Source organism: Leuciscus leuciscus, assembly GCF_965113295.1.
Source record: "Leuciscus leuciscus genome assembly, chromosome: 20".
NCBI classification, from domain to species: domain Eukaryota; kingdom Metazoa; phylum Chordata; class Actinopteri; order Cypriniformes; family Leuciscidae; genus Leuciscus; species Leuciscus leuciscus.
In genome coordinates this window covers 11,908,795-11,927,694 of record NC_138744.1, presented here as the reverse complement: position 1 = coordinate 11,927,694, position 18,900 = coordinate 11,908,795, and the positions used below count along the sequence as shown (strand labels likewise).

Genomic DNA, 18,900 nt, shown 5'->3' with positions numbered 1-18,900 from the left:
ACTATTCAAATGAAATTTAACCCGGATGCATATAGGCCTAATGTAACAAATGGCATGTTCAGCTTCCAGTAAAATCGATCGTGTTTCATTTTTAAAAAACTTAATGAATATTAAGCAGGTCATTTGAGCATACTCGCATCATGTATGACACTTATGAGCCTCGGGATTTCTTCTGCCCTCTCTGTGAAGAGCAAACTGAAAAGTGGGTCAATCAGTTCTCAGTCACCTTGAATAAGTGTGTCAGAAAGCCTTACATAGGCTACTATACATAGGTGTATCATTTGAAATCTGCACCTTATTAGAAAAACAATCTTTTGTTCTGTGTCAGTGAAGAATTTACAGAAACCTCACAAAATTTAAAAGCAAATCATGTAGCCTCTAGAGCATCTCTTTGAAACCTTTATGCAATGAAAAAAAATTCCAATACTTTCAATTGAGAGTGACTCAGTTGAGAGTGAAATTTACACGTGTACACTTAAACACAATTGACAAAACTGATTGCACCACTAGATGGCATCACTACCCCATTATGTAGAAGCAAAATCAACTGCTCACAATTAAAGGGTTAATTCACCCAAAAATGAAAATTCTGTCATTAATTACTCACCCTCATGTCCTTCCAAACCCGCAAGACGTTCGTTCTCATTCGGAACACAAAGGATGTTTTATTAACAAAGTTGGGGAGGAGCACGTTAAGATAATTAATAGCCTCAGAGGCTAACTGTTACTCTGGGTTCGGCCCAAAATTCCGAGTAGGCTAATAATCTTTACTTTTCATTTAATGTAGTGAGAACTCATTAAAGACATTTTAAATGAAATCTGAGCAATTTTTGTCCCTCCATTTGCTGCTAGGCAACTACCATTTTGACGTTTTAAAAAGTTCATAAAGAGATCGTAAAATCCACAATGAGTTGAGTGATTTAGTCCAATATTTCTGAAGACACTTGATCGCTTTATATGATGAACAGATATAGGCTTTTATTCACATTATAAACATTCTTCTAAGATTTGCGGCACGCATATGTTATAGTTAATCGGAAGAACTTCGCTTGTTCAATGGTAAAAGTTGATAGCTTTTATCTTAGTTTTTAGTAGCCTACTAAGAATTGATTTTAATGAATCATTTGTAACTCCAGATTCCAAGAGCTCGAAATAGCCTACATGAGTTTTTTCACTTGCATCTGCCATCTAGATAGGCAACGGAGCACGGGCGGGAAGTTTACAGTCTGGTTTGGAACGACATGAGGGTGAGTACGAGTAGCCTAATTAATGACAGCATTTTCATTTTTGGGTAACTAACCCTTAAATACTGTTTTTAAGTCTTTATTATCATAAACTGTTCTTGGAATTATAGCTATATTTGACAACATGAACAGACTAGGCCATTTCGCAAAAGGTCAAATGATTATAGCCTAGTCTACATTTTTAAGAGACTTCCCATTTTTGCTTCCTATTTTAAAGTATCTAAATTCAAGTAGATTTTGAAGAAGTAATATTATTTCACTACCAACCTGCCTCACTACTTCATTTAAAAAAAAAAAAAAAAAAAGTAAAAAAAAAAAAGATTATTCAAAAAAATATTTTTCCATGAATTCCATCCTTTTAATAGCCCCTTTTTATTCATGAGATGAGTAAGACCATAACGCAGATGTGGACGATTTGTTGCAAAGTGACAAAAATAAATTTAGGCTACTGAATAAAATAAATGAATGATTGATTGATTGCCTTCTACAGAACGCATGGACAACTGAACTTGAATTTAGATGTTTAATAATACATTTCATTTTCAGGGTGTAACTGTAAGCATGGCCTTTAATTTAACTTGTCTGTTTTTCTTCATTTTGTTAAACTAACTTCTTTTGATTAATCTTTGATTTGAAATTCTTTATTTTCACCCTGCACTGTAATTCCAATGGAACTTCCTGTGGGCTGTGGTCAGTTCTTTTCGGAATCCAACTCGATAAATAACACTGATACATTTTTCTTTATTTTTTTATTTTTTACAGAATAACAGCAACGGATGAAGCAAATCATGCCAAACCAGTTGTACGGCTATTTTCTGTTTTCCCAAGAAGTTTTCCTCCTCCATTGTCTTCCAGTTGGACATTTCCATGATGAGACATGACTCAACTCCAGTTAAACCACAATGACAAAGTTTACAGGAATGTGTCGAATGAAGGCATGGTAAGCTCAAAAGTGTCATCATGACTCAGCTTGTAAACAAACACATACATCTGTTGCCCCTGGTAAAAAAAATAATGATGCTTAATTGTATTAAATGTACACAGTTAAGTTTGAATCTTAAAACTTTATTATATTTGTAAAATGTACTTGCAGATAATATATTATTTCTGAAATGAAATCCCACTTAAAAGTAATGCACATCAAAATAAGTGTACGTTTTAAAAGCAGGACAAAAGATTAAAACATAATAATTTAAAATGTACTTTAAAGAACAACTTTGAAAAAATTAAAGGCACTTAAAAGTGTAGTCTACTAAAGACTGTTAAGATATAGTCTTGAAAGTGTACTCTCTTTAACCGTTTCTGTCCTGTTATGATTTAGCTACATACTCTGAGTTGCAGCACACTAGGTTCCTAGCACACATGTCAATTCCTGTAAGTGTGCCTCAGCCACGTAACAACTATGACCATATCAGGCTCCTGGCAGCCCTGCATGTGACAGTAAATGTCCCTTTTATAGGAAATGAATGCATCTGAGGAAAGCCCTGTGATTATCCTGATGATAAGAGATCTATCTGTAGCAGAGAGTGAGAAAAGTTTAAAATAACCAAAACCAATGTTATAGCATCAACTGCTGTCAATTAAGTGAGCTTGCATGCACTTAAATTTGTCTTTTAAAAATCTCTATGCAGTTTATTACACTTCAACGTAGGCTCTCACATGAGTGTCGATGCTAAACGCCATTTGTCTCTATCTTGCGCAATTCTCATTAGAACGTGTTGTTCAATGTTGTATCTCGCCAGCACTGATGACATCCACATTGTTCTTGGATGTCCTCTTTTTGTGGTAGCCTACCTTCTACTCTTCCGTGCAATGCGATGTTGGCAATCCTGTTTTTATCCATATACGAAGTACATGACCAAGCTACTGGTTTTGTCTCTCATGTACTTTTTGCACGATCGTTTCCATCTGATTGAGGGCCTTTCTGATGTCATCGTTTCTAATCTTCTCCGTGATGCGGACTCCAAGTAGTTTCTCTGCTTCAGCACTCCTAAGTGTCCATGCTTCACAACAGTCCAAGGCAACGGGAGTATGAGGGATCTGTACAGTCTCATTTTGGTCTCATTCTTGATATTTTTGTTTTTCCAGTTATTGTTGCTCATCACTTTCAATGCCATGGCTGTTTTTGTTCTGATGTCTGTAGAGCAGTGACAGTTTGCAGTTCCTTCCCTCTGAGCATGAGTCCTTCCTTTTTTCTCACTGTTTGCTCAGATTTTGCACTTGGCAGCTGGAACCAATCAGTCATATCGTTCCTGAATCTTATAGCACTTTGCGTTTTCTTATACAGATTCTCAATCAGGTTGATCAGCTTGGGATGGCTTCCATAGTGGTGTAGTACTCTCCAAAGGCCTTGATGCCACACTCGATCAAAGACTTTCTTGAAATCAATAAAGATCAAGTAAAGTTCTTTATCTTGCAGTGTGAGGTACTTCTCTACTATCAATCTGAGTGAGAAAATCTGTTCGATAGTGTTGAATTATAATATAATTCAGCTTAAATTGTATGGTACCAATTAGTACTGATCTTTGCGTTTTGCGCATGCTCTGAAAGACATGTCACGCACAAAGTGTATTTAATCCTTCAAATATTTATTTGTGTCATCATGTATACTCGGCAGACAAAAACTGCGACTAAGCAAGGATTAGCTATTCTAATGTGGTCCCCTCATGTGAAGAACTGTGAGTCTAAGTTTTCTGAGGTTTACAGATCTAATAGCCTAATTATGACCACAGAAAATGAAACAAAGCAAAAAGCTCATGAAAAAATATGGCCGATGCCCTGAAGTGCAGAAGTGGTTTGGTAAAAAGAAAATTAGAATGAAAAATTAGGATTAAAAAAGTTGGCCAAACAAAAATAGAATTAAACCCTGCACAAACTGAAATTAAAGGGGTTATGCAATTGCTAGCATACATAAATTTACACTATTCACTATTATTTGTAATGTAGAATGAGAACATGAATATCTGTACAATTAACAAGTTACAAATCGTCTTTTGTGTAAGGAAACGTCCAAAATTGTTACAGAAGGTCTCCTTTCCCCCAGGCAAATTAATTCTTGCATGAAAATGTACCACTCCCTTCATTATTGCACCTGTTGCTGTTTCCTCCGGCTAGAAATGTACTTTTTCTGTGTGGGAACTGCCCTTTTTGAGTGTATTAACTATAAAAAATGTCATTGTATAACTAATGTCAAACGTAGAGCGGTCATGTGAGGTCATGATTCCTTGATGATTCAAGTTCAAGTCTGTACTTGTAGATTATGATTATCACAATAACAAAACCAAGTAGTAGAGAAATGCCACTAACAGCAAATGTCACAACATGAGTTCTGCCTGTGTATGGGTGCTTTACCATAGTTGTATCTAGAAGGAGAAAAAAGTACAAAAAGTAAGTGAATGTATGCACTTCTGTGTGAGTGACAATGAAAAAAATCTTTTCGCACATTGTAGTCAAGCTTCTCACACCTTTTGCTACAACAGGTGCATTGGGACACTTATCTAGGGAACAAAATGGGAAAAAAATTATGGAACAAATAATCAAATCTTGCACAATTCCAACAAAACACAAAGTCCATTTTATAATTAACATTATTAAATTAACAAATGAAAATAAAAAACTTCACTCAATTAATCTAAATCACAGGGTAGCTCACTGAGTAGTGCTAACAATAGCTCCAAGCTGTTTTAAGGAACAGAAAGAAGCAGTACTCACAGTCGCATTTGACCACCAAGGAAACCTAACGGAAAAAATGCAGCACATTTATGGTGTCAAACATTAGGCATTTAGACTAAAAAGTTAGGCATCATCAGTTATCATTGTTATGTAGAATTGGTATGTATCATATAAACATTATCCACATAATACACATAGATGGTTTTTGTCTAGTTACACAAGTACATCAAAAAAAGATTAGAAATCTTTCACTGGCCTACCCGAAGTTCCAGACATTCCGTGTGATATGTGACATTGTGCTGACAGTCTATGGTGAGAATCCTTTGTGGTTCAGCATGCAAAACAACTGGACGGTAAATGTTCCCCTTCTCATCAACAAGCACAGTGTTCTGCTCACCAAACAATGAATATATTTGAAATATAGTTATTCTTCCACTTGGAACAAAAGTTTGGAAACGCACAAGAACAAAGAAACTGGCTGTGCTTACATCAGAGGTCCATTCGGGTAAGCAGCCAGGTCCAGTCGGCTCTGAGATGATATAAGCCACAGATTTGTTCTGGAACACTGACACACTACACTTTGGATTGGCAGGAATTTCCTTTAGAAAGAAAAGGGCACCTTTGAGGTGGAAAAGTACACAAAAATAAATAAATAAACAATAACTCAATATGCATATTATTTTTTATATATATATATATATATAAATATAAAAAACATTATTTCTGCATTTTATAATATCCCTTTTTTCAGTATTTCCATATTAATGTAGCCTACTTTCCATAATAACATGCTTAATTTCCAAGTGACACCCTATGATTCCAAATCAAGATCAAGATTCTCAAGATTTTTCAAAAGAACGGAAGATAATGTACAAGCGTTGGGCCCCCATATTTTTTTGCATAGAAAACCTGCATGAATGTTTAGACTATTTAAATGTGCAGTAAAACTACAGTAAACTGCAGCAATGCTCTCAACTGGGAAGCATTGTCTTTTATGATTTTAAGCATTATTGTTGTTGACTCACTAGCCCCTTTTACACAGCAATCCCAGTTTACCATAAAATTACCAGAACAATTTCCCTGTTAAATACACAAATGTGCTGTTCACACAAGCAACGGCATTCAGTCTTTTTACTGGTAAGATACCATTCTTCACACATGACACATCAGTCCCAAAATACCGGTAAACTATGTCAACTAAATGTCAATTAATGGGAAATGACCTTTAAATTCTGCGCTGTCTTTCTTTATAATTCTAGGAAATCTATAATTTCCTAGAATAATAGACAGAAGTACCCAGGTTTTGACGTGTTTGCATTGCAGGAACGATTTTAGTTCTAGGAACTCCTTTTGGAGGAAGAAAAGCAAAGCGCAAAAGTGAGCCGTACCGAACCGTAGGCTATACCATGCAGTGGAAAAGCGCCATAATTTAGCTCCTACTTCAGAGTAGGGTCTAGCACTGCAGTGACATTAGTAGCCTATAGAGTAGGGGGAGGCTGCAGACCTGGGGTCTCATTTATAAAACTGTGCGTAGGATCCTTACTAGAAGTGTGCGTGAGCCCGAAAGCCAAAAATGGCGTACGCAAAAACATATTCAGATTTATAAAACCGTGCGTACGCCAGAACCTGCGCTGAATTCCCTTTATAAATCCCAGTCAGCGAAAGATTGTGCGCACATGCTTCTCCTCCCCAAAATATTAATATGGAGCTTACAATGCCTAGTTTTACTATGCATATCATCATCTGCATATCATTTGCATATGCATATTCATCCATGTGATAACATGTTTAACGGTAGGCTACAAGACATTGGAAAATATGAGATACAGATGTAACATCACATTACATTGCTAAAAATAATTTAGTAGCCTATCCTTGCCTTGTTTTTTAAAAAATAAATAAAAATAGTATAAAATACATTTCAGAGAAAGTTTTTCTCAATCTTTTCCACTGGCCAAATAGTACTTTTCATTTCTTTATATTTTTAATGGAAACAGATAGGCCTTATTGTGCATTATTGATCATTATTTGCGTGAAAATATTTCCTCAGACCATATCATGCGCTAAGCAATCCTCGCTGTAGTTAAAACATTAAAAGCATAAAACACAGAAAAGTGTTCACTACAAATATTTATATTTATTATAATATAAAACATTTTTTAACTTCTTGGTAATGATTTCATGTAATTGAAGTGCTTAACTCCATTAATGAGAATGGCATATTTAATCTAAATGTGTAGTAGGCTATATCAGATGTAGCCTAAAGCATAGTTTTAAAATCATTATTTTATTTATTTAAACTGTTATTGTGAACATGCACTGTATTATTATATTATATTATATTATATTATATTATATTATATTATATTATATTATTATTTATATTAGGACTAAAGATTCCTGAGGTAAGCCTTAAAGTGGTTTTCTGGTCATCTGTCGTCAGTCATTCAGCTCACCATCGGTGTTGCCAAACTGCTCCGTCTCCAAAATGTTCGTATGCATGGGTCAGAGTTTGCGTGCTGGTGCGCAAATTTTCCCGTCAAGTTTAAATCACAACTAGAGACAGAGCGTATTTAGGCCACGCCCACACCCAGGGGGAAAACAAACGTACTCGGTTAACGTAACCTCGGTTCTCTCTAGAAGAGGGAACGAGTACTTGCGTAAGAATATCTTACGCTAGGGGAAAACCTCTTTTCCTCGAGATATTGAAGCCAAAAATTATCCTTAATTTTGTAATAATGCAAAACGCATTGCAGCAGCATGCAGACATGGGCGAGACAGCTCGCGCGCCCATTGGCTGCTCTGCGGCAACTGCACCAGCCTATCGATAGAGGCTCCTCATGACGTCAGAACCAATGAGGGCGCTTCGCGCCCATTACGTCATGTCCCGCCGAAATCGGGTGGGGCCAGGGCTATAAATACGGCCCAGAGAGGCTGGTTTGGTCAGTTTTTCATCGCCAAAGCGAATCAGAACATGACGCATGCACGGCAAGATACGCAAGTACTCGTTCCCTCTTCTAGAGAGAACCGAGGTTACGTTAGTAACCGAGTACGTTCTCTTACGAGAGGTCTCTCGTACTTGCGTAGGAATATCTTACGCTAGGGGAACACAATGTAAAACGCCGTGCGTGCTTGAGACATAACACTAAAGTCCCAAGGGCAGGTGCCCGGGGCTCATATAGTGCCTAATCACAAGGGACTCACAGAGAATCCGGGAAGAGGGGCTAGAATAGCATCATTCCTGTAATATTGAGCTCTGATAAGAGCATGTTATATCAAGTGTTCCACACAGCCAGGGCGAACTCAGCCTGGACTGGTAAATATGGGGGACTTACGTACTGCCCACAGAAGTATATAGGCGATCAGTGATTGACGCTCTAGCAGTTTCAGCATCCCGAGCCGATAGCATCGGGCGGGCAATACTGAAAAATTAAACCGAGAGCAACCTAGCTTGCAAAGCGGGAACCTCGAGGTTATAAAACCTTATAAATGTAGACGGGGAGGCCCAGCCTGCCGCCATACAGATATCTTGCAAGGCAATCCCACTGGACCAAGCCCACGACGAGGCCATGCCTCTTGTGGAGTGCGCTTTGACACCTATCGGGCATTGCAGGCCCCTGGATGTGTAAGCTAGCGCTATAGCATCAACTATCCATCTGGATAGACTCTGTTTTGACGCAGCTAGTCCCTTAGAACGTCCGCTGAACAAAACAAAGAGCTGCTCTGTCTGTCTGAAAACAGATGAGAGAGACACATAGGCCCTTAACGCCCTGACCGGGCAAAGGAAGCCTGCGTCCCCTTCCTCTTCAGATACCGGCAGGGCTGACAGGGAGATCACCTGTGCCCTAAACGGTGTATTGAGGGATTTAGGAACATATCCGTGCTTTGGTTTGAGTATGACCCTCGAGTCGTTAGGCCCAAACTCCATACACGTCGTGCTCACTGAGAGCGCTTGCAAATCCCCAATGCGCTTCACTGAAGCGAGAGCCAGAAGAAACACTGTTTTGAAAGACAAGAGTTTCAGGTCTATTGACTGTATTGGCTCGAATGGGGCACCTTTCATTGCTTCCAGAACCGTGGAAAGGTCCCAAACGGGAACTGAGGGGGGTCTGGGAGGGTTCAACCTCTTAGCTCCCCTAAGGAAGCGAATGACCAGATCGTTCCTTCCTAATGACTGGCCGAGCGGTGGTTCAGTGAACGCTGCTATGGCCGCCACATAAACTTTGAGCGTGGATGGGGTTCTGCCTTTATCCAGAAGCTCTTGTAAAAAGGAGAGAACCTCCGTCACCCCACAGCGTGAGGGCGGAGTACCACTCGCTGTACACCAGCTAGTGAACACAGACCATTTTGAGGAATAGAGCCGCCTCGTAGATGGAGCTCTAGCCTGAGTGATCGTGTTTAACACTCCCGCTGGGAGGTTAACGGGTACCCGTTGATGGTCCACACATGTAGGGACCAACGCTCCGGGCAAGGGTGCCAGATCGAGCCGTTTGCCTGCGAGAGGAGATCCCTCCTCACCGGTATCGGCCACGGGGCGGTACTCGTCAGCTGCATCAGGACTGGAAACCAGACTTGGTTTGTCCAAAATGGGGCGACGAGTAGCACTGGGCATCCGCTCTCCCTGATTCGCTCTAACACCTGGGGTAGAAGCGTGACAGGGGGAAACGCATAGAGCGGGCAGCGGGGCCAGACGTGAGCCAGCGCGTCCCTGCTCTTGGAGAAAAATTCCTGACAATGAGCGTTCTCTTGAGACGCAAATAGGTCTATTTCCGCTCTGCCAAATGTCCTCCATAGCAGTTCGACTGTCCGTGGGTGTAAAGACCATTCTCCTGCCGGAAGATTGCTTCTGGACAGTCTGTCCGGTCCCACATTCAGACGGCCAGGCACATGCGCTGCCCTGAGCGAGCGCAGATTGTGCTGAGCCCAGACCAGGAGGCGTTCTGTCAGCCTGTGAAGGATTCTGGATCTGATACCTCCTTGGTGATTTATATAAGCCACCACTGACATGTTGTCCGAACGGACCAAGACATGGTGTCTTTTTATCTGGGGACAAAAGCGCCTCAGCGCGTTGTCGACTGCCATCATTTCCAGGCAGTTTATGTGCAGAAGCTTCTCCCGTTCCGACCACTGGCCGAATAACGGTCTGCCCTCGAGCAGCGCTCCCCATCCCGAGGTTGAGGCGTCCGTAGACACCACCTTCACACTCGAGGAAGTCCCCAGGCTTACACCTGACCGGTACCAGTCGGTCACTGTCCAAGGTTTCAGAGCTGTGACGCATTTCTGATCGACCTTGAGGCGCATTGCATTGCATTGCATTGATTTGCTTTGCACTGCATTGCATTGCATTGCATTGCATTGCACTGCATTTCTTTGCACTGCATTGCTTTGCATTGCATTGCATTGCATTGCATTGCATTGCATTGCATTGCATTGCATTGCTTTGCATTGCATTGCATTGCATCTGCACGGCGCGCGCGCTTTCAGCCAGTACTGCAGCGGGCGCATGCGAAGCAGACCCAGCTGAAGCACTGAGGATGCTGAAGCCATGAGACCCAGCATCCTTTGAAATTTTTTGAGCGGGACCAAAGCGGCGTGGCGAAAAATCTCTGTCATGCGCTGAATGCTTAGTCTGCGCTGCGGCAACAGCTGTGCTGTCATAGACAGCGAGTCCAGATCTGTGCCCAGAAAATATATTTTCTGACTGGGAGACAGCGAACTCTTCGCCCAATTGACTGTGAGACCTAAATTCTCGAGGTGATCGAGTAATATGGTCCTGTGTTCTATGAGCTCCGACTGTGATCGAGCTAGAACAAGCCAATCGTCCAAATAATTCAGCACTCGTATGCCTCGGAGCCTGAGGGGTGCGAGCGCTGCATCCATGCACATCGTGAATGCGCGAGGTGCCAGGGAAAGGCCAAATGGCAGGACTGTGTACTGATATGCCTGGCCATCGAAGGCGAATCTCAAAAATCGCCTGTGACGTGACGCTATTTGTATTTGAAAATAGGCGTCTTTCAGATCTATCGACATGAACCAGTCCCCTTGGCAAATTTGCAAGAGGATTTTCTTGGTCGTGAGCATTCTGAACCGTCGTTTCAGAAGTGCTTTGTTTAGTCGTCTTAGATCTAGAATGGGTCTGAGACCCCCGTCTTTCTTGGGTACCAGAAAATATCTGCTGTACATGCCCCCTTCGCTCTGAGCTTGTGATAAGGGTTCTATAGCCCCTTTGCTCAGTAACTTCGCTATTTCGGCTCGAAGTAGGTGTGCTACTTCCTTTTTCACCGTAGTTTCGATTCGCGCCGCTTTGCGTTGCGGGCGTCGACCAAACTGTAGCGAATAGCCTCTTTCTATAATGCTCAGCACCCACTTCGATACCCCGGGGAGCTCTGCCCACGCTTTCGCGTGAGTGGCTAGGGGTAGAATGATATCTGGGCTCTGATCGCGGCCAAGTGGCGAGCGGAGAGCAACAGTGTGCTGTAACATGAGCGCCGCGTTTGCAGCGTGCGAGACTGGGGGCGCGCTGATCACAGCGGGCAGCCTGCCCGCGCTCAGTTCTCCTGCAGCTGTGTGCTGAGAGAGAGCGAGCGTGGTGAGCCCCGTGGGGTTTAATATGTCTGTGAGCGAATGCGGGCGCGGGACAACGGGCCCATGCATAACGCTGAGAACACCGTCTGTTTGTGCAGACTGTATGTGCGTTGGTTTCGTTTTTACAGAAACCGTGAGACATGTAGCGTGTAGTGTTTGCGGGCACTGGGACGTGGGCACAATCACTACATTTGGTGCACAACCGACATAAGTCGATTTCATTTGTGCGGGCCGTGTGTGGCGGGCCGTGTCTGTGTGTAGGAATGGGCACTGGGCAGTGGGCATTTTTACTACACTCATAACACCATCGGCCGTGGCCGGAATACCAGAAAATACACTCTTTTTGGGATTTATCTGGGTCGCCGTAAAAACGGCGTTTGTGTGCAGGCAAGCGGGCTGTGCTGCCGACTTGTTTGCTGCTGAATAAGCTGGAACAGTCACAATTACTGGAACTGAACGAGCAAAAATCTTTGGTGGAAGTCCGGCCGCAGCGGGACTTGAACACCGTCGCTTCCGTAAGCTGGCTAGGAAGACTTAGAGGCCTCGGGCTTTAACTCAATCTTCGGCCGTGGCCCACGCGGCGGGGGGCGGCGGCCGGCGGAGCGAGAGCGCGGTCTCTGATCCCTGGTCTGTCGGCGCTGTGGGGCGGCGGCAGCTGAGGGTTGCGGCTGGGAGCTGCGAGCAGACGGCTGTTTAGAGCGACCTGCTGCGGAGCTCGAGCGCTTGGGCAGGAAATGCTTCATGGCCTGCGATGTCTTCTGAACCTCGGCGAATCTGTCTGCGAAATCCTTGACAGAAGATCCGAAGAGGCCAGCGGGGGGGGACGGGGGCGTCGAGAAACGCAGAGCGCTCCGAGTCCGGCATCTCCGAGAGCGTTAGCCATAAGTGTCTCTCAGCCACGGTGAGAGAAGCCATGTTCCGCCCCATGGTCTGCGCGGCGGATTTTGTGGCGCGAAGTGCGAGATCCGTCGCGCTCCTCAAATCCGTTAAATCCACAGCTTCCGGTCCTTCCTCGTCCATTTTACGGAGAAGGTTGGCCTGGAAGATCTGGAGTATGGCCATTGAATGAAGCGCCGAGACAGCCTGCCCGGCGGCGGTATAAGCGTGACCGTGCAGAGATGAGGTAGTGCGGCAGGCTTTTGATGGCAGCGCCGTCTTAGCACGCCGTCCAGCAGAGGGCGGGCAAAGATGGCCGGCTACCGCTTCCTCGACGGGAGGAAGAGAGTGGTATCCTTTGTCCTTAGCACCGTCGACTACGGAGAATGCTGCGGACACGGGGCACGCACTCTGGCTGAAAAGGGAGCGCTCCAAGACTTAGCTACCTCTTCGTGAAGCTCAGGAAGGAAAGGGGCTGGTCTTGAAGGCTGTGAAGCGCGGTCCCTTTGAAGAAAACAGCCGTCCAGGCGGTTGAGTGCAGGCTGCTGGGGCGTCGACCACTCAAGGCCGAGGCTCTCGACGGCCTGCTCGAGCAGACGCATAAGCTCCGCCTCGATGCTGGCTCTTTTCCCCGAGGGGCGGTGAGAAGGTGGTGCGAGGTCCGCGGAGCTCGACCAGTCCTCACTGCCCGATAGGAGAGAGCAACTGCCGTCCTCCAATCGTACAGCTTCTTCATAGTCCTCAATGGCGGAAGCGGCGGCAGACGGCGGCCGCTGACCGGCGGTGAGAGACTGAGGTGAAGCAGGCGGCGAAGCTAGCGGGCGCACCGGCGAGCTTTCGCGGGATGGAGGAGGTTCAGGGACCCGCTGAGCGCGGCGCTTTTTACGGCGCGGCAGCTCAGCGGGTGAAGGCACGGGCGCAGCTTCGCGGAAAAATGCCCGGCGAGTCCGCAGAGTCACCATAGACATAGTTTCGCAATGAGGGCAGCCGCCCTCAGCGAGCGCGATAGCTGCGTGATCCTCACCCAGGCAGGAAACACAGATGACATGGTGGTCCCCGTCGCTGAGTGGAGCTCGGCATGAGCCGCAGGATGAACGAGGCATCTTGAAAAAGACGCGCGTGCTCTTTTAGAGGAGGTAAGTGTGAGTGTCGCAGCGGCGAACACACACACAGCAATAAAAGGATATATGTACGCCGGAAAGCGTCAGCAGGAACGGCGGCTGAAGGCGGCGAGTTGTCGACCGGCAGCTTCAGATGCAGACTAATCCCGCTGGGTGCTTGCAATCAGACGGCGCGGCTTCCTCTCAGGATCCAGCGATGCGTGAGCCCGCTGAAGAGATGAAAAACTGACCAAACCAGCCTCTCTGGGCCGTATTTATAGCCCTGGCCCCACCCGATTTCGGCGGGACATGACGTAATGGGCGCGAAGCGTCCTCATTGGTTCTGACGTCATGAGGAGCCTCTATCGATAGGCTGGTGCAGTTGCCGCAGAGCAGCCAATGGGCGCGCGAGCTGTCTCGCCCATGTCTGCATGCTGCTGCAATGCGTTTTGCATTATTACAAAATTAAGGATAATTTTTGGCTTCAATATCTCGAGGAAAAGAGGTTTTCCCCTAGCGTAAGATATTCTTACGCAAGTACGAGAGACCTCTCGTAAGAGAACCAACCGTCCCCATTGACTTTGCATTGCGAGAGGCTGCCTCCTTGTCATTCCTTGCTTCTAACAAAAGACAGAAAAATGCCTAAAAACTGCTGTGTGACAAGGTGTACAGCAAAGAAGCTAAAAAACCCAGACATAAGTTTTTATTAGCTCTCGACCCCAAAAAACGAGTGTTTAGTACATAAAAGTGGATACAGGCAGTTGAGACAGAGCGTCACGTGTCTCATTACTCTGAACTAACGTATGCCCGCCGGAGGAGACCGTAATCGGCAACACAGGATAGTTTATCTTACAGAAATATAGTATATAAAACTGACATTTGAATATTTGGCTCACCAGTGACCAAATGTTTAACTTACTGCACACGTGGTGTATTTTTTGTGCATACTGAGTGTTAGGATCCCACAATTTACCCATTCGTTCCAGCCTGTATCCACTTTTATGTCCTCAAACGCTCGTTTTTTGGGGTCGACACTCGACAGCTTATGAAAACGTATTTCTGGGTTTCTTAGCTTGTTTGCTGTACACCTTGTCACATAGCAGCTTTTAGGCATTATTCTGTCTTTTCTTAGAAGCAAGAAATGACAAGGAGGCAGCCTCTCGCAATGTAAAGTCAATGGAGACAGTTGGTTTGTTTTCCCCCTTGGTGGGCGTGGTCTTCAGATTATGACGCGTTGCGCTCTGTCTCTATGCGTTGGAACTTGAAGTGGCATACGCGGGGAAACGTAGTGGGCATGGTCAACCTGTCACTTCGATCCAGGGTGACCAATAGAAAAGGGCCTTTTTTTTTATTACAAAATAATTAGTTTTACTCTCAAACACAGTACGTTTGATTGAATAAAAAAGACACAAAGGAAACTACGTATTCTCAGCGCCGTCAAAATAAAAGTCACAACAACAAGCGCGGTTTACGTCTCTTCAAAATTCCTACCGGTTCCTACTGGCGGTGCAATGCAACCAGGAAAACGTTTAGCAGGTGGCTAGTTCCAAGAACTAAGTTCATAGAACTAACCAGTGCAAAAGCCCAGTTGTGCAGGTGGGGAAAGTTGTAGGCTAACACTGCGTTACAATGTGCCCCTATTACAACTATGCTAGTATTCTATTGTAGCCTATACTTTTATGAATTCTATTGAGAGTCAATGTTCACAAAATTATTAATAATTATTATGTTTTGAACAATGCTGTATAGGTGTGTTTTACAGTGTGTTTGTTGTCAAACTAAAACATTTTTTATTATTATTATTATTATTATTGAAAAATGCCATTATTTTATATGAAAAAGTTCATTTAATTTATTGAGTAAATATTTTAGGGGCAAGTTGTCACATTTCACTTCCATTCTTTCGGGGTAAATCAAGAAAAAAGTAGCCTATAGGCTATATGCAACAAAACCACACAATTGTAGCCTACTTGACGTGTGAAATTAATGCGGTAAAAAAGAAATACTCTGAACCCTAAGTAGTGGGTTTACACAAACTGAGAAAGTAAAAAAGCATTAGATTGTGCTCTCCCCTACACAGCCAATGCCTACTGCATGCACATAAAATGTAGGCTACTTACCAAAAAAGACAGCTGTCGTTATCATTGTCTCTTCTGTTGCCTTCTGTTGAACTTCATTGAGAAGTTTGACATTTACTTTTTACATCAAGTTAGTGTCATGGTTTGTTGTACAGTCATAATGTAGCCTATGCTTCTGCATCCTCGCTCGATGACTCAGTCCTCGTGATTTCCAGTTTGTGTCTGTGCACAGGAGAAGAGGTTTAATTATTAGCTAGTTGTAGCCTATTTGTAAATTACTTTGAAAAGGGATGAAAAGAATGGATTTCACAATTTTTGTCTTGTATCACTGTCCTATCCTATTCGTTTCACATCACCCCTGGATTGGACATTCACAGGGGTCGCTTATTTTACCGGAGCGTTGCTTTCCCAGACTTTCTGGCTGATCGACTCGACACGCAGCAGTGAGTTCTATTGAAATTGTAGAATTATCTTATTACCATCAGGCGGTGCAGTTTCTGAATTCCTGCACTGCTCATATACGTAGTACCTATACACTTATGTGTTCTGGATTTTTTGAGGAAGTGGTAGGAAGTGTTTTCTCTGAAAAACAACCAGTCATAGAAAACATCAGTAAACACTACACTCAACCGTCTATATTGGTTAGCCTACCTCTGAAACACACAGAGGATTGGGCTAAACCATCATTTTGAACAAAGAAACAAATGCTGTTTGCTGTTTTATTTATTACTGATTAGATGCAGATAAATATTTTATGCCATTATTTAGAACCCATCACAACATCAACCACCATACCTTAATTTTATATTCAATATAAGTAATAGGCTATAAAACTTACACTGTTAGACTTTTCTGTAATTTCTACAGTTATTTACTTTAAATCACCCAGTATTATACTGCTATTTTTCTTTACAGTAAATAACTGTGATTCCCATTGCATCATGGGAATTTTCTGTGACGTCAAACACCACATACAGAGACTGTATTTTTTAAATTTGCAGTATAGGCCTACTACTGTATTTGACATAACGGCCAAATACAAAAGCAAGGTAAAAAACATTCTGTGTGTGTTGACAGGTTTGTGCACCCTAGTTTAACATTATACTCGTCAACATGGCGGTAACGTTAACAAACTTTACCACGGTAAACTGCGCTAACGTTTCATTTTTACAGACTTTGTTAGATTATTGAATTGAACTGTTATTGAATTGTTAAAATATGCCAAGGAGCAACGCTTAGTTTATATTAACATTAAATTAAGTAATGTGAAATTCTGTTTTGGTTGTAGCTGTTGGCCTACTGATGAGAGAATAACATTGTATGTTAGCTAACAAGTTTTATGGCTAGCGGCTACCTTTCTAGTTTTAGCATTAGTTTGCAAACTATAACATATTATTTTTTTTATTTTTTTTATGGAATTTAATATTTACTGCAATTTTGTATGTGTTTAAAGGCAACTGCAACAAAGCGCCAATTCGCGCCAGTGACGTCTAGCAAGATTCCTGAGGTAAGCCTATAGGCTACTTGAAATCATATTGTTTTTATATATTTTGACATAAGTTTGCTAAAATGATTAGCATTAGCCTATGTGATAAGTGCTTTGGAGCCACTGGTGCAGGTAGCATACAATATCTTATAAAATTGGCTAACTTTATATCAAATTGGCTAAGTGACCTTTGCATCATGTCTAACATTATATTTATTACACAGAAAATGAACCAATCAGAAGATGGACCATTTTCTATGTTCAGTCTCACCAGATTAAATGTATCCAGGTAAGCATTACAACTCTCACTAATTCACTAATTCTCAATGATTTCTTGCATGTGTCTTACTGTGTATTTGTCTCAAACAGGGACCCCTTCACTGCAGACAAGCTGAAATGGGCTAAATAATTTATTTCAGTCTTTCTCTCTATGGATCTCAGCATTTTTGGACAGAATTTAGGATATGTAAGTATTAAAATTTTATCTGGCATAATTTAATTGAGTTCATCTGAAATGTTTGAAAATGCTATTGACAAAAAAGCTGTTTACAAATATATATTCTTAAGTTTTAGTAAAAATAATAATAAAAATGTAAATAATTAAATGAAATAAAAACTAATATGGAATTTTCTCCCCTCTCTCTCTCTCTGTTTTATATAGTGTTGGAACCAGGATCTCCTCTGAAGGACTGAGTACATTTGTGTTTGTGGACACGCACACAGACCAGGGAACATTCTGATGTTGTCAGTCAAGTTCTGAACAGGAACCAATCTTTGGAGAAGTTAATTTATTCACAAAGGTGGACAAAAACATTGTGTTGGGTTTTTAAAGATTATTTTGATGATGACTTTTACTCCTATGCTGTAGAAAAGATGGAGGAGTAGACAGTCAGACATTGATAATAATAATAAATGTTTCTTGAGCATCAAAGAGACTTCTTTCAAAAACATTAAGACACTTAAATACTTCTTTTGGCCACCAGTGTACATGAATTTTTTGGAAACAAATGAAATTATTTTGAAGGTGGGGTTATGTGTCATGTATTGTGAAAAGAACTGTGTTTTGCCCTGTGTTGGACATTTCCTTTTTGACTTCTTAATGTATTTATATTCTGCAGTTTTATGAATGTAATGGTTGATATTTCATTACATTAATTGTATAAGCTAAACAACCAATGCCTCTACAATCATTTTGTCAAATGCTAACGTTTTGTTTAGGATTTTATGTACTTTTTTTTAACAATGTGTGCAGTGAAGGACAGCACATAATGTGTTAATTTAACATGTTTACACATCTTTGTGCTAACCTTTCTGACATATTTACTTTGTTAAAATCATTAACACAATGAATGAGTTAAAATTAACACAAAACCCTAAACTCACCCATTAATGTGTAAAAATTGAACGCATCATTTCCAGCATTGGCAGACTGTTTATTTTGTGATGTATATTAAATGTTTCAAATGAAAAAAATGGTATTTGTAATAATTTTGTCTATCAAAAATGTTAGTATATCAAATGAAAAGTTGCAATGTCAGGGGACTCATCTTGAATGTGTCTCAAACTTTAAAATATTTATAATGGTATAATAATATTTCTGTCTGCTACAAATTCAATTGTTTTAGAAATCTGTGTTGTTCAACTATTTAAATTTGATGTCATGTCATTAACAGTTCTATTTGTACAGCCTTCACTATATCAGGATGGGTTGTAATATTAGAAGTATGCAAATATGCAAACTTTTTTTATTTGCATGAAGTTATTGTCTAAACTATAAAAATATTTATTATGAAGAATTAAACAAAAAGTGCACAATGCTCAATGATGGTACTCAACAATAATAAAAAAGAATAAAGAAA

General features: G+C 41.9%; 1 protein-coding gene and 1 long non-coding RNA gene across 3 annotated transcripts; one reads left to right on the top strand and one right to left on the bottom strand.

The window, feature by feature from the left end:
- The first annotated feature begins 1,597 nt into the window (after nt 1-1,597).
- On the top strand, nt 1,598-18,824 carry LOC309483759. Of its 2 annotated transcripts, XR_014200642.1 has the most exons (5): nt 1,598-2,184; nt 17,009-17,062; nt 17,266-17,330; nt 17,411-17,507; nt 17,703-18,824. It is a non-coding gene; the product is annotated as an uncharacterized lncRNA (long non-coding RNA). The 2 variants fall into 2 exon arrangements; XR_014200643.1 differs by lacking the exon at nt 1,598-2,184 and having other exon boundaries at nt 16,029-17,062.
- LOC309483758 (uncharacterized protein) lies at nt 2,289-15,762 on the bottom strand. The gene is made up of 6 exons (XM_082149723.1): nt 15,598-15,762; nt 5,405-5,535; nt 5,177-5,305; nt 4,956-4,980; nt 4,709-4,741; nt 2,289-4,606 (listed from the first exon to the last, which is right to left on the bottom strand). Exons 1-6 carry the CDS (start codon nt 15,620-15,622, stop codon nt 4,449-4,451), a joined length of 501 nt encoding a protein of 166 aa, XP_082005849.1. The 5' UTR covers nt 15,623-15,762; the 3' UTR covers nt 2,289-4,448.
- Nucleotides 18,825-18,900: the final 76 nt, after the last annotated feature.

What these genes read in the sequence shown, in the direction of transcription:
- LOC309483758 (XM_082149723.1), bottom strand. Translation starts at nt 15,622, where the DNA reads ATGATAACGACAGCTGTCTTTTTTG. An exon ending in CGGAATGTCTGGAACTTCGG is followed by an intron (nt 4,981 to 5,176) that starts GTAGGCCAGTGA and finishes TTTTTCCGTTAG; the next exon opens with GTTTCCTTGGTGGTCAAATG. An exon ending in TGCACCTGTTGTAGCAAAAG is followed by an intron (nt 4,607 to 4,708) that starts GTGTGAGAAGCT and finishes TTCTCCTTCTAG; the next exon opens with ATACAACTATGGTAAAGCAC.